Source organism: Lactuca saligna, chromosome 6 (genome assembly GCF_052625555.1).
Source record: "Lactuca saligna cultivar CGN05327 chromosome 6, ASM5262555v1, whole genome shotgun sequence".
NCBI lineage: Eukaryota > Viridiplantae > Streptophyta > Magnoliopsida > Asterales > Asteraceae > Lactuca > Lactuca saligna.
The window spans coordinates 7250569-7267500 of NC_136422.1; the positions used below are offsets into that span (position 1 = coordinate 7250569).

A 16932-nucleotide genomic window follows, 5' to 3' on the forward strand; every position below is an offset into this window, starting at 1 on the left:
TTACTCCATATGATTATTCTTGGATGGCCCATCAATAGCCCAATCACGAAAACCCAATAGGAAGGCCCAACTCAAGGCCCAAGTGAAATTAGGGTTTTTACATGAAATGACGATTAGGGTTAAGTGTTCGTACTTAACCCATTAAGAACTTAATCCATTAAGTCCAATATTGTCTTAGGTGAATTTGCCAATGATTGTTAATTAATATTTTAAGTTTCTTAACTAATTCTCGTGCGTGTCCCGACCAACCCCAAAATTAGGGTTTCATGACATTAGGGTTTTCCAAACCCTAATTAGGGTTTCCAACCCAATACTAGCCCATCAGTCACATGTTTGGTCTCTTATGTCAATTAAGGCTTCATTAGGCCCATAAGGGTATCACTGGGCCCATTAGGGTTTCATTATGCCCATTCTATCCAAGCATCCCAAACGAGTCAAAACGCAGATGAGTCACACCGCCACCCAACACACGCGACTGGTAGCGGCAAGAGGCGGCAGCCACCACCTCACGGTGGTGGTTATAGGTTTTCCATTATTAAGACCTACTCGACGAGTTGGTTTCCCTACTCGTCGAGTAGCAGCGGGGTGGGATCGCGTGTTTAGTGGCCTACTCGCCGAGTCCATAAAGAACTCGACGAGTAGGAGCTGGCAGAACAAACCCTAGATTCCGGGGTTTTGCACCCTATTTAAGGAAGTATAATCCTCCTTTGGCTTCTTGATTGTCCTTTGAGAGCTCAGAAAACCCTAATTCGTGTGGTGCTTCATCCTTGTGTGTCTTAAGCTTTAAAAAGAAGGTTTTTGGAGAGGAAGAACTTGAAGGGAAAGAGTATAGGAGCAAGGAAGGCATGGGAATCATAAATCTACCTCAGTTAGCATCATTTGGAGGTATCAAGTCGTCACCTTTACTTCATTTTGATTTTAGACCTCATTTGGTTGAGATTTAGGGTTTTTATGGTTTGATTGAGATGATAGTGTGGGATATGAGCTAGACCTGAAGTTGTAACTTCAAATCTAGACCCTTCTTGGGTTCTAGAGCCATAAAGCTCCGAGCTTGGTCATGTATGAAGCCTCCTTGAGTATGAAACTCCTATTGTGAGCTTGGATTTGACATTAAGAGCCTTTTTAGCCATACATACACGTAAAGTTTGCAACTTTACGTGAAATGCATGCCTTAGAAGCTTGGATCTATAATTTGGAGCCACTGCATGGCTTAAAAGAGTCTGTATGGCTTAAGGACTGAAGGAACTCGGCGAGTCGCAAGGTCGACTCGGCGAGTCCTATGAAGATAGGCCTGGACCCGATGAGTTGGATGAACATAGAGAAATTTTCAAGATGTTACAATACACATAGAGAAATTCTACTCTTATATTTTTGTTATCTTCATCAACATCCCAAAACCAAGTGGGTTCAAAGGCTTCAAATGTTATCATTCTAAAAACTGTTTGGTTGTTTTTATTTCATTCTAACCTCTATAAATGAATCCTTGATGATTTGGTTTTGTTATGAACTAAAAATAAACTTGTTATTTTGAACGCTTTTGTTGACCGATTTTTATGAAAAACTAACTTATATTTTGTATCAAAACTCATCAAGAGCAACTCTGTGAATGTCATCTCCTTTTCTTTCCTGATGTGTTCGACGAAGAACCTCTCTTTTTCACCTTATCTCGACCCGTCGTTCGAACTACCTCTTCAAGCTCGAGCTCATACACTTAGTTCAAATCAACCCCACAATGGGTATTCGATGAAGTAGTGTAACTCATCTCGGAAAGTTTGGTTTTTTTTTTTTCTGACCACCTTCTTCACTACCAAAATCTTCTATCCATTTAAGGGATGTGGATAAAACCTCCAAACATCGAGAAACTTGAACGACTTTTTATTATTATCTACAATAAAATTTTTAAGGGTATTCTCTAAAACTTGTTCCCGGCTTCTCCACTTTTCCATTGAGTTGCCAAATTGTTGTAAATCCCATTGAATTTTGTAAAATATTTGTTGATCTCGCGAAACTTGTTATTACATTGGATTTTAGTGTGGTAATCGCCACGACTCATAACTTTAACAAATCACTAGATAATACATCGCAAAAAATGGTCATCTTTTTACGTATTTCTGGTTCTCGAGTCCTCAGAAATGTAGCCCATGATTACACTAAAATCATCTCTTTGTTCGTTTGCCATTGTTGAGATGTCATCTACTCTTTTGTAACTGGTGCTTTTCCTTTTCCTCATATTTTTTAGTTGGATGGTTTTGGGTTTCCCGGACAATTTCGGGATCAGGCTCAAGTACCGGTTCCGGATACGGTTGGGTTTTCCGGACAAATTCGACGTGGCGTGCAGTATGTGGCATACCAATGGGTCTAAGCACACACAAATCCAACCACGCCATTCATCTTTGCCAGAGGTGGATTTAGGGGGGTTCTGGGGTGACACCGACAACCCCTAAATTTTCCGGCTGTAGTGGAAAAAATTTCGAAATTTTTAATTTTTTTTTTCTACTATAGTGCAACCCCTACTATGAAATTCTGCGTCCGCCCCTGATCTTTGCTATCAAAATTTAACCAACTTATGAAATGAAGTTGATTTGTTACCGTTAATTTGGTTAATTTTTAGTGACAACTAATTAAACATGATTCCTTAAATGTGTAAGAAATCAATTTCTTCACATATTTTGGAAAAACTTTGTAACTTGGTTGATCAAACAAGCAATTAACCGCTATGAGAATGCATTGTTGTAGTGGATATTTAAAGTTGATGTCCACAATGGAAAGATACATTTTTATTTTGACATTGTCAATAAGTACAATATTTGATTTAACACATATAACAAATACATTGAACTATAAACATGATATAAATTAATATTTCTATTAACAGACATATATAGTGCAAAAACAATGCAACCCATATCTTTGGAAGGGCAGGAGTTGACAAGGGAGAGACCTGGTGGGGATGATCGACAGCCGAGGATAGGGCTGTGTGAGTTGTACTGTATAATACAACCTCTTATCCATGTTTCTTCAAAAGATTTTTAGTTTTGCAAAAATATTTTAAATTTTATATTATTTTTGAAAATATAAATTAAATTGATTGTATATAATGGTTATTTTACTCTTTTACTGGTAAAATTTTAGTTAGATTTTGATATAAATTACACACATTTAAAACTTGTTATACAATTTACGAATTTATTAGTGTATTAGTATATTATAGTATTATACCAAAAAAAAAAAAATTAATACCATTTGGGTCTTTTGACTTCAATGCCCCTTGTTCCACCATTTACACTTTATCCCCAGGAATGGAAGCTTTTACTGTCTCCTTTAAGTCATGGAACTATCCGAATTTATAATTTTACATTTTCAGATATTTATAAAAAACTTACTAAAACTGAAAAATGTTTTAGATATTTGGTAAATAGTGAAAACATATATAAATTTTTTTGTGTCTAAACAAATACTGGGAATTTCCTCGAGAAAATATACCTTTTTCAACAAATTTTTTTTATCATTTTAATATTATTATTTTGATGTACAAGTTTGAGCTAGCTCACAATATGTCTAATAAAAAGGTCATAGATTTTATTCTAGACATATAGTAACCTTCCCTTCTAAAAAAATATATATATATTTTGATGTAATACTATATCATCATATTTTTCTTTAAGAAGATATACCATTTTTAACGGTAGAAACGTTGTGATAAATTATTTTCAGCTTCTTTATCTATATATCATGATTAGTTTTTGTTGATGTTATAAGAGCCTTCAATATGTTATCTTGATGACTAAGGACCAAACGTAACATATTTCATAGTTGAAATAAAATTTGAATACTGTGTTGAATTTTAGGGGGTGATATGTAAATTCTGGACACTTTTTGGTTCTTTATCAAATCTCAATTATATATAAAATCCAAGAGAAGCTTCCCTTACACTTTTTCTATTTTGTTGCTAACCCCTCTTTTCTTTATTGTTTTTTGATTAAGCCATAATATATTAAAGCTTCTCTCCAACGAACAGTAGATACACTCAAATACATAACATAAATCTTTAAAATGATTATAGAGAGAGAAACATAGAGAGAAGAGAGAGAAGTTGAGGGGACTCTACTTTTTTAGATCTACTCTACCTGCTTTGTGAGCTCTGAAGCTCATTCTTAAATTCATTCACGAGTTCTACAACGTAGAGATACCTCTCTCTCTCTCTAAACACCTCCGACATTCACTCACATTTTGTCAATTCACTCAATGCCGTAGTGTTTGTTGATCTGATACGTGTTTGTTGAGCATGATCTTCAGGAATTGATCTGGGTTTTATTATTTGGGAACAACTAACATGGGTAAGTTGTAAGATCTTTGACTGAGAGTTTATTTGCACTTCTTGAAGCTTAATTAGTGCGTTTGAGCTCTGGATTTGCAAATTCGCATTGAGTTTGTCTTGAGGATAATGGATGTTCTTATATGATTTTCCGGCCGCTTGCCGGAGCTCCGATGAAGTTGCAGATTTCCTTGAATTAGCTCAGGGGAACTCTGAATTTTGGAGTTCCACATTGTGGAATTAAGCATTTCACACAAAAGCTCGTATACATGTATTTATAGATAGAGACGGCGAGGGGAGAGAAAATGTTCAAGTCGGCGAGATGGAGGAGCGAGAAGAACAAGATCAAAGCTGTATTCAGATTGCAATTTCATGTAACTCAGGTAATACTCCTTTTATCTTAGACGTTTCCCAACAATCCATTCATGTCAATCTTTACATTGAAATGATTGATTGAATTATTGCACACTTTGTGTTAGTTGAATTGACTAAGAGAAAACTTTCAAGGTTGAGCTTTTATAGGCATCCAATGCAATTATACAATACATAAATCAAAATATCGGAAATTTACCCCATTTTTCATCTCGATCTCTAAAACTAGTAAAATTTAGTAAATCTATCTCTTGATTCTTACTTGGATTATCGATTTTGTATGCAGCTGAAACAGTTAGCAGGGGATACTTTGATCATCTCTATCATTCCAGCAGATACAGGAAAACCAACAACAAGATTAGAAAAAACCAAAGTCAAAGATGGAAATTGTTATTGGGAAAAACCACATTGTGAAACTGTAAAGTTTGTTCAAGATCCAAAAAATGGAAAATTTCATGAGAAAATCTATCACTTTTCTCTTGCAACGGTATACATTCTTTCAAATTCATACTTGCAAAATCCAAATTTAAGTAACTTAAAAACACAGTTAATTTTTTTTTTTTTTTTTAATCTTTTTGTAGGGGTCTTCAAAATCCAGTGGAATTGGTGAAGTTTCAATTGATTTTGCAAGTTTTGCTGAAGCTACAAAGATCTCTTCTTTATCTCTTCCTCTTAAAAATGCAAACTGTGCTGCTATTTTACATGTTAGCCCTTCCTACTTTACCCTTTTCTCTAATTCATACGTATTTTACAATCTATTTAGGATTAAGTACTAAAAAGACAAATGGGCTTTAAGTGTTTCATGTTTAATGGTTGTGTGTTCTTCTAGGTATCAATTCAAAGGGTACAGGAGTCATTAGATCAAAGGTAAAATGACTAAAATCAACCACTATTACTTTCAATATTTCCTTGCAATTTAACTTAAAACTCAAAAAATTTACAGGGATTTTGATAAAAATGAAAATGCAAACCGAGAAGATAGGAGTTTAAGGGCTCAATTAACCAATGGAAATACAGAAGAAATCATTCAAAGCAATCCTAATGAAGTAAGTTCTCATTTTTCATTTACCATTTTGTAAACAATTACTAAAGGGCAAAAACTTAAACCTTAAACACTCTCTTTTTTTAACAGGATTGTGAGGTTTTGAATGATAACATTAACAGAGATAATCGAACATCCAGTGGATCTGATCTCACATTATCAGGTTCTGATCATGAACAACCACCACCTGCAACAATCCATGAAGAACATGAACATGAACATGAGAGAGCATCACAATGGGATTGGTTAGAAGGTTCACCTCCTGAATTAAGCACAGATGAATCTTCATTATCAGAAGAAGGTTCACCAGATGCCATGATCAAAAAGCTCAAAATTGAACTCGATGTTTTGGCTAGACAAGTTGATGTTTCAGAGTTAGAATTACAGACTCTTCGTAAGCAGATAGTGAAAGAAAGAAAAAAGGGTCAGGATCTTTCAAGGGAAGTGGATGAACTTAAAGAAGAAAGAAACGCGTTCAAGGAGGAGTGTGAAAAGCTTTCAAGGGAAGAATCCAAAGTCAAAGTCAAAGTCAAAGTCAACCAAGGGGATCCATGGGATCTTGTTGATGAACTGAGACAAGAACTTAACTATGAAAAGGATTTGAATTCCAATCTCAGATTACAGCTCCAAAAAACTCAAGAGTCAAACTCCGAGTTGATTCTTGCCGTTCAGGATCTTGAAGAAATGCTGGAACAGAAAGATTCAGAAAAGTCAAAGTCAACAGAAGTGAAATCTGAGATAGATGATGATGAAGATCAAAAGGCATTGGAAGACATTGTGAGAGAACATAGTGGTATGCAGGAGGCATTTTTACTAGAACAAAAGATAACTGATCTCTATGGGGAAATAGAGATGTACAAAAGAGATAAAGACGAGCTCGAAATGCAAATGGACCAAATCGCCCTTGATTATGAAATCTTGAAGCAAGGAAACCATGATATGTCTTACAAACTTGAACAAAGTCAACTTCAAGAACAACTCAAGATGCAATACGAATGTGGCACATATACTGTAGTCAATGAGCTCGAATCAAAAATAGAAAGTTTGAACAATGAGCTAAAAATGAAGTCAAAAGAACTATCGGATTCATTTCTAGCCATTGAAGAGCTTAAAACCTATGTCAAGAACCTGGAGAAAGATTTGGAAGATCAAGAAAACGGTTTTGAAGCAGATATTGAAGATCTCATGAATGAAAAAGTCAAACAGGAGCAAAGGGCAATTCGGGCAGAAGAAAGCATGAGAAAGATGAAAATACAAAATGCTAATACAGCAGAGAGGCTTCAAGAAGATTTCAGGAAGCTTTCTACACAAATGAATTCAAGTTTTGAAGCAAATGAGAAGGTGGCAATGAAAGCCATGGAGGAAGCCAATCAGCTTCGTGTAGAGAAACGGTATCTTGAAGATATGGTCAAGAAAGTCAAACAAGATTTAGACTTTTTTTGTGTTCATCATGAGGAAAAGCTGGTTGATCTTTTGAAACAAATAACTCTGAAATCAAAACAGTTGGAGAAGATGGAGAAACAAATGGAAGATTTATCTTCCATTTGTAGAACTAAGATTGAGAATCTTGAAGATGAAAGAAAGAATCTTGAAAATGAGGTTCGTTTTGTAAAGATGGAACTCGAGAAGTCAAAGAAGGAGTTGACCGAATTAACGGATGCTAATAAGCAAAAAGATTGTGAAAACGAACGATTGCATTCAGAGATTGAAAGTCTTGAATCACGATATAATGACATGAAGCATTCCATTGTAGAAGATGAATCTGAGAAAGAGAAGATGAAGATCCAAATATCTCAATTAAAAGGAGAAGTCAAAAAGAGTCAAGATGAATTAAATTTAATGGAAAAGAAGCTTAAAGATAGTAGCAATCGAGTAATAGTGTTGGAGGGATTAAGTAAAGCTGCTTCAAGAAACACCCCAAAAAGCTCAAAAGAGGTTACCAATTTGAAGAGCAAAATAGAGCTACTTGAGGTATTATATTACAAATATAAACTCTATACCCTTTTCTCATTTTTATTAAATTTAGTTCTTGATTGTAAATATAAGAAAAATATTGTGTTTTGATCACTAGGGTCAAATGAAAATGAAGGAAACAGCTTTGAAAAGCTCTGAAAGTTCATTTCATGAGAAAGAGAAAGATCTTCAACATAAAATAAAAGAATTGGAAACAAGATTAGAGGATCTTGATCAGAGCATTGTGATTGCACAGGTAAATAATCTTGTCATTAAAAACAATAAAGATGGGATCTTTTTAGAAAAATATTAATATATTGTATTGGAACACAGGCTTCAAGGGCTGAGGAAATTGCATTATTAAAGAAATTAAACAAATCCATGGAAGAAGAACTGTTGGAAATGCAAGAAAGATATTCAGAAATAAGTCTGAAATTTGCAGAAGTAGAAGGTGAAAGGCAAAAACTTGTGATGACTTTAAGAAACATCAAGAACGCAAAGAAATCCCAGCGATAATCAAATGTTGTCATGTGTAAATCAGTAATATTAATATATATATATATATATATATATATATATATGGTCTTTTCTTTTATTCTTTTTTTTTTTTTTTTCAAATTTTCGTTCGTGTTTCTTTCGATATGTTAATTACGTATTTACATATACTCCTTATGGATAATATACCCTATATATGATATACGAAAAAGAAATCCCATGATTTTGTGTTAATTCTGTTGTAGGTTTGATTTATTTATTTTATTTTGTTTTTAATGATTCGAAATTGGCAGGATATGATATTGTCCAGAGTTCAGGGTGTTCCAGTTCTTTGGTCCCCTTTATGTGTTCTTCAGTTCATGTTTTGACTAAATTTTGATTGGCAGAATATTTTTCAGAGTGTGCAGATCTTGGTCCCCCTTTTTGGTGCATCATAATGTTGTATTTCATGCATGATGAGTAGTACTCTACAAGATCGAACTTTCCTTTTTCTTCTGTCATAATAGTTGTACACATCAATATATTCCTTGCTTGTTTACAAAGATCGCAGACTTGCAGCTTTTCTTTTTCTTATCCAAATGATTATGAATATAAAAGGAACCACGTTAGTATTGTAGTAAAGTATTATTATTAGTATTATTTTTTTTGCATATATCGAATTATCATAGCCCATATTCATTGCTTAAGACCCGATAAATCTTTTTGGAATTTAAATCCCCATCCCAAAGGAACTTAATCCAAATACATAACCAATTTCTTTCTAAAGATATATTAGAGCCCACCACGAAGGCCCAAGTACAATTAAGAAAATATACATGCTATATGTTCAAATTTTTAGTTTTGTATGTCGAGTGCATATTTTGGCTAGTAGTAATCTTGGTTTATTATATGAAACCAGGATTAATCTATTCGAGAACTTTATACTGAAAGATTTGGATGAGGCTTCTTATATGATAAAGCTATAAATATTTTGTGATGGACCACTTGAAATTTGAGGATTATCTTGGAAATCATATCATATATTGATTAAGTTATAGAAAGATCTAGCATGATACCATATTCTCTTACTCCCGCTCTACTACATAAAAGAACAGGCTTGAGCTTGATTAATATTGACTAGATCCTTTGGATAGTGAAGAAATGAAAAAAAAAAAAAAAAAAAAAATCCCTTACGCTTCTGTTTTTGGAAGTTTAATGTATGCACAAGTTTGTAGAAGACCATACATCATTTTTGTTGTTGATATGTTCATTAGATTTTAAAGAACCTAAGAATTGCTCATTGGAAATCCATAAAGAAAGTGTTGAGATACCTAAAAAGACAAGAAGAAAAAATATTCTTACTTACATAAAATCAACTCAATTATTGATGATATTTATTACGGTTCAGATTTTGATGAATTTTTTTGCAAATATATATATATATATATATATATATATATATATATATATATATAAAATTTTCCTATCTTGTAAAGTTTGTTAAATTGTAGGGGTAATTTGATATGTCTATGTGCAGGAATTAATGTTTTGGAGAAAGTATCTGTTAAATATGACTTGAGCAGTTGGAGTATTCATATGGAGCATTTGAGTTCAATGGAGCACTTGAAACTCAATGGAGTACTTGGGGTTCATGGAGCATGTAACAAAGGAATGAATCATCTGAGAAAGGGATGGATCTCATGACAAATGAACGAATCAAGTGACAAAGGAACGAATCTTATAAAAGGAGGTATGGAGCACTTGGAAGTGGAATGGAGCATCCTATGCTTAGATGCGCCACTTAGTCAAGGTGCGCCACTATTGGAACTTGATATGCCACGAAGTGAGTTGATATGCCACCAAGTGACATGATATGCCATCAAGTGACTGGATATGCCACCAAATGACATGATATGTCACCAAGTGACTGGATATGCCATTCATGAGGTGGATGCATCATTGTGGAGTGAATGTCTTGATATGCCAACCTTGGAGAGGATATGTCATACCTTGATCAAGATGCACCATCCTCATACCTGATGCGTCATTTTGATGCAAGGATGCGCAACTTGGTTCCTTGATATGCAAAGGTGTCCCTTGATGAGTCGTATGCTATGAAGTCCCCTATGATGCTCAAGATTGTTCAAGGAAGCTCAAATGTTGAAGATGCTCAAGGATTATTGCATGATGTGCCACCATGATGGTTGATATGCCATAGCGATCCTGGTATGCCACTATGGATCATGATGCTCCATCATGTGTGTTACTAATGCTCTGTAACAACCCAATTTTTACAAAGAAAATTTTCATTTTTAGAACAATCAACACAGTTCCAACATTAAGAAATCCAGTTATAATTGTTTTCAAAACATAAGTCAAATACAACTTTTATTCCAAACATCAGAGTGTCCCGTGAAAACGCCTGGGAAAGAGTGCACGCCGCGCCATCACACCTTGCCCTTGCCCTTGGGATCTGAAGTACATGAAACAAATCCACAACCTGTAAGCTAATGCTTAGTGAGTTTCCCAGAGCATGCCACACACAATACATATATCACATATCTTGTTAGCTATAAAAGCTACCTATATCACATAAGCCATGCATACATAAACCTGTAAAGCTGCTATGGGCTCCCCTAGGGTCTTACAACATTGTGCCATGGGCTATCCTACATGGTCTTAACCTGGGAATGCCATGGGCTACCTCACATGGTCACATTGTGCCAATAACATATATAATCACATAACATATCATATATCACAGAAATATCTACACATAACACAAACAAAAACCGGTAAGGATGTCGTGGGCTCCGCAGGGGTCTTATACCATTGTGTCATGGGCTACTCCACATAGTCTTAACCTGGGAATGCCATGGGCTACCCCATATGGTCATATATCCAATTGCCACTGGCTCCCCCGGGGGTCTTCCATGCAATAACATACATAGTAACCTAACATAAAATGGGCCAGCCATGGTGCCTTAGACCCATTGGTATGGTGAGAAGACTCACTTCTGTCCGAAGAATCTGAAACTGCTCTCTTAATTGTCCGCAACCTCCCATGCTGAATAATAATATTAACCAATGTTTGGGCTTCACATAATCAAAGGGAAACCCAAACCCCAAGTCCATGTCCAAAAACCATTAATCGGCCTCATGGCCCAATAAGGCCCAAACATAACATCCATGGCCCAAAACAGATGAACTGGCCCACCATTCCCAAAATACATCTTGACCTAATGACTAATTGAGGCCCAACAGTTCAACGGCCCAAAACAGATCCAAGCCCATCTATGCTGCGTACGCTCAGCGTACCACCCTGGTACGCACAACATACTGAGTCTCTGGGACTTACGCTTTGCGTACGCTAGGTTACACCCATCGTACTAACAGATTAAACACTTTTTCCATTAAGTGCTTAATACTCGATTCCCTCACATCCAAAAGTCAGATCTAAGCTTATTAAGACAACCTAGGGCATAAAGTTGGCAACTTTATACCTTTGCATGTCTCATATGTTCCCAACACCCCCATTAAGACCTTTTTAAGGTTCTTAACCCATGTAGGTCAAAATACCCAACTAGAAGCCACCAACAAACCACCCGACCTCCTACCTTTCCGACCGATCGTGACTCCATCCAGCTATCGTCATCAGCTGATCACGTTGTCGCCGGTGTGAACTGTCATCCTCCAACGCCGTTCTGCTGCCAGCAAAGACGCTGAGCTGCCATTCTTCTCCTTCTTTTTCTCCGGCCGCCATCATAGAGCCTCAGCCGCCGCTGCTCGTTTCCATTGAAGACAAGCTGCCATCAGGCATTAGGCCCCTGTTACATCGCAAAATGCCACCGTAAGTGTCGCTGTTGCCGCCACATGGCACGTTTCAGTTGCTCTGGTCACCGTTTGCCTCCCGGAAGTGTTGTTGTGTTCGTATGTGTGGGCTTTCGATTGAGTAGGGTTATGGAGAACCACCATGGTAGCCGTCCATGGTGGCTGCTACCGTCCACGCTGCCGTTAACTGTTGTTGTCGCCATTCGTGCGTATGCTGTCGCCGCCGTGAGCCACCAGGTGGGTGGGTGGAGTGTATATTGCTATCTAAAGTGTGTGTGTGTGTGTGTTTAATTTTTTTTGTGTTGTATGGTGTAATTGGTAAAGGAATATTGAAAAGAAACTCATAACCACCACTGTGAGGTGGTGGCTGCAGCCTCCTGCCTTCACCAACTGCCGTGTTGGGTGGCGGTGTGCTTAGTTTGTGTTTGGATTGCTTTTGGAGTGCTTGGACACGATTTAACTATAACCATAACCGCCACCGTGAGGTGGTGGCCACCGCCGTGAGCCGCCGTTGACCACCACTATCAAAGGTGATAGTGGGTGGTGTTATTATATCAAATTTAATAACAACGTTATTGTTATATTTAAAAAAACATATATTTGTAAAGACTTCAACTATATAGGTGATCTGCTCAACGCGCGGGCATTCGCCTAGTGAAAAATAATCATGGGTACCCGCATGAATGAAAATGTTGTGTTCACTATGAATGGGATTCATTCCCCTTTGAATAAGGATATCATTTCCTTACTCCAACCAAACACCCATTTATCCATTCCCGATGAATGGTTCATTCCTTTCCTTCCCTCATTACTCCTTACCAAACGCCCCTTAGCTTTATGCAAGTGTGCACTCCACACCTCCTTGCTTGCATTTAATTCATGACTTTGAATATCATTCACACAACATAATCTCCATAACTCAAAATGAAACAGGTGAATCTATTAGAGCGATCCAACCAGAGTGACTCTAAAATCACCAACATCATTTAGTCATCTTTTATATAAATAATTAAAGTCGTTTTGGTTATATTTATATGCATAAGATAGATAAAATTGTTTTAAATAAGATATGCTTCAAGCATATAATTAACACCCATATGAGATATTATTATTAATTTCTAATAATAAATTTTATATATTTGAAATTAATATTCATAAAATATGCATTATATACTTTATAAGTTTGAAATAACTATTTAGTTTTAGATTAAAGTGTATAAATTGATAAAAAAAAATTATTAGAGTTTAATAGAAGCTATAAAACATTAAGTATAGATTATTGATACTCGTAACATACAAATGCATACAAAAACATTTTTTTTGTAATCTTGATACCCATATGAAATATTAGTTGAAAAAAACTAACAGTCGTGATGAGGAAGAGTGTAAATAACATACCACAAACTTCTATTAGTATATCACATAACATACCACAAACTTCTATTAGTATATCACATATCAGTGAGAGACGGTTCAATAAATGTCTATTGATGTTTGTATTTTCCCTCTACCCAAAAGGTCTTTTAAAGAGTTAATATGAAACTCAACATAAACCTTATATGGTTGAGTTGACGTCCCACACCCTCGTGGATCAACACATCATTGTATATCTTCATGGAGTCTCTGACTCTGAGGGAGAAGGTTAGTGTGTCACATATCAATGTGATATGGTTTAATAAATGTCTAGGACACCCCCTCTCTCCATAAGTGTTCTTTTGGAGAGTTAATATAAAACGTAGTGACGAGTTTATTTGAAATTATGGTGGGTCACTTGACCCATCTTTTTTTATTTTTGTATAATAGATTATATGAATTAAAATTTTTTACCTATCTAAAAAAATTACAAATGAACCACCTTAATATCTTTAGCAATAAAAAAGTTTAAAAATTAGATTTTTTAATTCCATAAATTTTAATAGCCCAATATCTTTTAATCTATAATCCAATATGCATAGCCAAATAGAATTTACAATAAAAAAAAATTGAATCACAAATCAATCTTTTCATGGCACATTAACATTCGATCTTCAATTCTTCATAATTGTCAATCTATTGCAACCACCGGTAAATATATTCTACTTTGTTAACTTTGTAAAAATTGATTAAACTACGTGGAACTTCTATTTTCAATTCTAGTATTCCATGAGCATCAAAGCCACTATTGTTATTCGTGAATTGAATATTCAATATTCATAATTTAGTTGCAGGTTTAATTACATTCACCATTGTTTTTTTTATTTATGTTTTTTAATTATTGCTTGTTTTTTTTAACCGGCAAATAGAGGGTAATTCGACCCGATGAATCAGGAAAACCTGGCGGGCCACCAAGAGGGGCACCACTCACCTCTAAAGGGAACGAACAATCGAACCTACGCCAATCCATGAAAAATCCCCCAAAATTATTGTTTGTTAATATTTATTCTATAAGCATCAAAGACAACTATTAAATGTTTGGTAATACTTAGTGAATTTATTTTTCATTTTTTTTATTGTTCCATGAGTTCATACTAAGTTTTATTTCTATTTATTTTATTGTTTCAATATTTCTAAGTGAATTGATTATCTAAGCATTGTTTATTTCAGAAATCAAAATAAAAAATTTCTTTAAAAATAATTTGATTTTTTTGCTTATACAATTAGACACCATCTGAACCCTTACTTATATATATATATATATATATATATATATATATATATATATATATATATATATATATATAAATATTGAAACATCTGATTTTACATTTTAGACTCGCCACCGATGAAACGCAACATATATCTTACAACTTCAACCTTGAGATGACCCACTGTTCTTAATACAAAGTTCATCCAAGTTCTGTATCAAGAAGAGGACATATCAGTGAATCAAGATATTAATTTCTCTTACATTTTGATACTTTAGCAATATAGTTTTCGTTATGGTTTATAATAGAGCTAGCATGCTTGTCATCGCAATCGTAACAATTTTTTTTTTCTCAGCTAAGCGAAGACGCAATAAACCAAAATAAAAATGATTGATAAACCTTTAGAAAAATACGTTATCTCGGGTTTATACAGTTCTTACATATTTTCCAATAGTTTGAATCTTGTTTTTTACATTTCAATTCAAACATGAAGAGTCGAAGGTCGCTATAATTGTCCGATAATCAAAGTTGTCCCGATTAGAGAAGCAATAGGTCCACATCTATCTTATTATATATGATGTTTGAAAATAATACTTATCAGAAACTTGTTTTCATGAAAACCCGTTTATATAAATAATTCATAAATATGTTGACAATACTCTTTTAGCTAATACCCACATGACTTTGTTTTTTAGTATTCTTATTATAAAAAGTAAACTTTAACAATCAATATTGACGAATTATTTCATCTTTAATTGACATAATTTTTTTACTTTAAACCTTTTTGATTTAGATAAGAACAATGACGATCCATAATTTGCATATATGTATTTCTTTTTGGTTTCTTTAATCCCATTATCTTTTCCAAATACATATAATGAAGTTTTTTACATCAGTTAATTGCATAATGATTCATAGTCTCACTAAATGATGATTTAGCATTCCAAGTTGTGCTGAAACTACTCGCTGAATGCACATAGTTTCCCATTTGCTCCAATAGTGAATTCACCTGTTTTATATGTTTTATAATTTGTTGCAAAACACTTTCTGATCCTAAAATATTAGATTATGACTCATAGCTGGCCTAAACTAATTCTAACTTTTTAATGAATAAACTAGATTAAAAGTATTGACATTTTGGTCCTAAATGTGTCACGTTGCTAACAGGAAGTACGGATGAATATTCTGTCTTTTTGTCAAATTTTCTTATTTTATGCTTCATGAGCGTAGATTTTTAGAGGTATAGCACCTAGCATGGTGCCACATCGTGTGAAACTGTTGATTGTGTCTCATATTATTGGTGACGGATATAAGAAGATACAAAATTAAAGATACGTGCTAACTAGAGAGGTGATTTAGGTTGATTGCCTTTAAGAGAGAAGCTAAATATAGTATTTTGTTTGTTAAAACTCCTAATAGGTATCGCAATAATAATTAAGTTGATATTAATTGACCAGTTTACCCTCAAAAAAACTGTTTATTTAATGTCACATATGTATTTCCGTCAAACTAAATTCTTGAAAAGTTTTCAATGTAACTTTCAAACGAAAATAAACTTTACCCCAGATTAAAGTTAAAGTACTCAATGTATCCATCTAAAAAAAGCTGAGTTTGTTTACATTTTTGTTTAAAATTTAGCATAGCCACTTGGGTGGGCAGTTAGAAACATCCATGTGGGAATGATTATGAACCTTAGCTAACCTTGCACCCCACCTCAACCAACACAACATCTATGGACCATGGTTCGTAAACAATATTGGTCTCTCAACCTTTTGGGTTTGTGCCTTTCTCAACTTGATTTGCCACGTGATCATCTTGGTTATTGTTACCTTGCTGTCTTGCATTGACCTTCATTATTGCCTTATTGCCCAGTGTCTAGTAGAATATATATATATATATATATATATATATATATATATATATATATATATATAAAAGTACCGATTCCGTGTCCTTTAATGTCGACTGTGACTGTGAGTCTAGAACTTTGATTCCAATTTCATGAACAACGAAGAAATTCAGATTCTAACTGAGTTCATTTGCGAATCTGGGAAATTCCAGTTCCAAATCCGTTATGAACTTTAACAAATGTTTGCAAGCTATGAACCTTCGGAGTATTCAACAAAGAAATCGATAAATTGATGAATTTAGGTTGCGAATCTGTCTTGAACGACAAACTCCCCAGCCACGAATATTGATGATTGATTAATATTGGATAACATTGATGATGGTTTAGTTGAAGAAATCTAGATGATTGTTGAAGGTTGGAGGAGAAATTTTGATGATGCACGAACTGTTATCGAATTCTCTATAGTTACATA

The 16932-nt window shown here is 34.6% G+C and overlaps 1 protein-coding gene across 1 annotated transcript; it reads left to right on the forward strand.

Annotated features, from left to right (window-relative positions):
• The first annotated feature begins 4025 nt into the window (after positions 1–4025).
• Positions 4026–8411, forward strand: LOC145000556 (uncharacterized). The gene is made up of 8 exons (XM_078959793.1): positions 4026–4698; positions 4974–5174; positions 5269–5391; positions 5517–5554; positions 5631–5733; positions 5820–7700; positions 7801–7938; positions 8016–8411. Exons 1-8 carry the CDS (start codon positions 4621–4623, stop codon positions 8196–8198), a joined length of 2745 nt encoding a protein of 914 aa, XP_078815919.1. The 5' UTR covers positions 4026–4620; the 3' UTR covers positions 8199–8411.
• Positions 8412–16932: the final 8521 nt, after the last annotated feature.

What these genes read in the sequence shown, in the direction of transcription:
- LOC145000556 (XM_078959793.1), top strand. Translation starts at nt 4,621, where the DNA reads ATGTTCAAGTCGGCGAGATGGAGGAGCGAGAAGAACAAGATCAAAGCT. An exon ending in ATCACTTTTCTCTTGCAACG is followed by an intron (nt 5,175 to 5,268) that starts GTATACATTCTT and finishes ATCTTTTTGTAG; the next exon opens with GGGTCTTCAAAATCCAGTGG. An exon ending in CAGGAGTCATTAGATCAAAG is followed by an intron (nt 5,555 to 5,630) that starts GTAAAATGACTA and finishes AAAAATTTACAG; the next exon opens with GGATTTTGATAAAAATGAAA.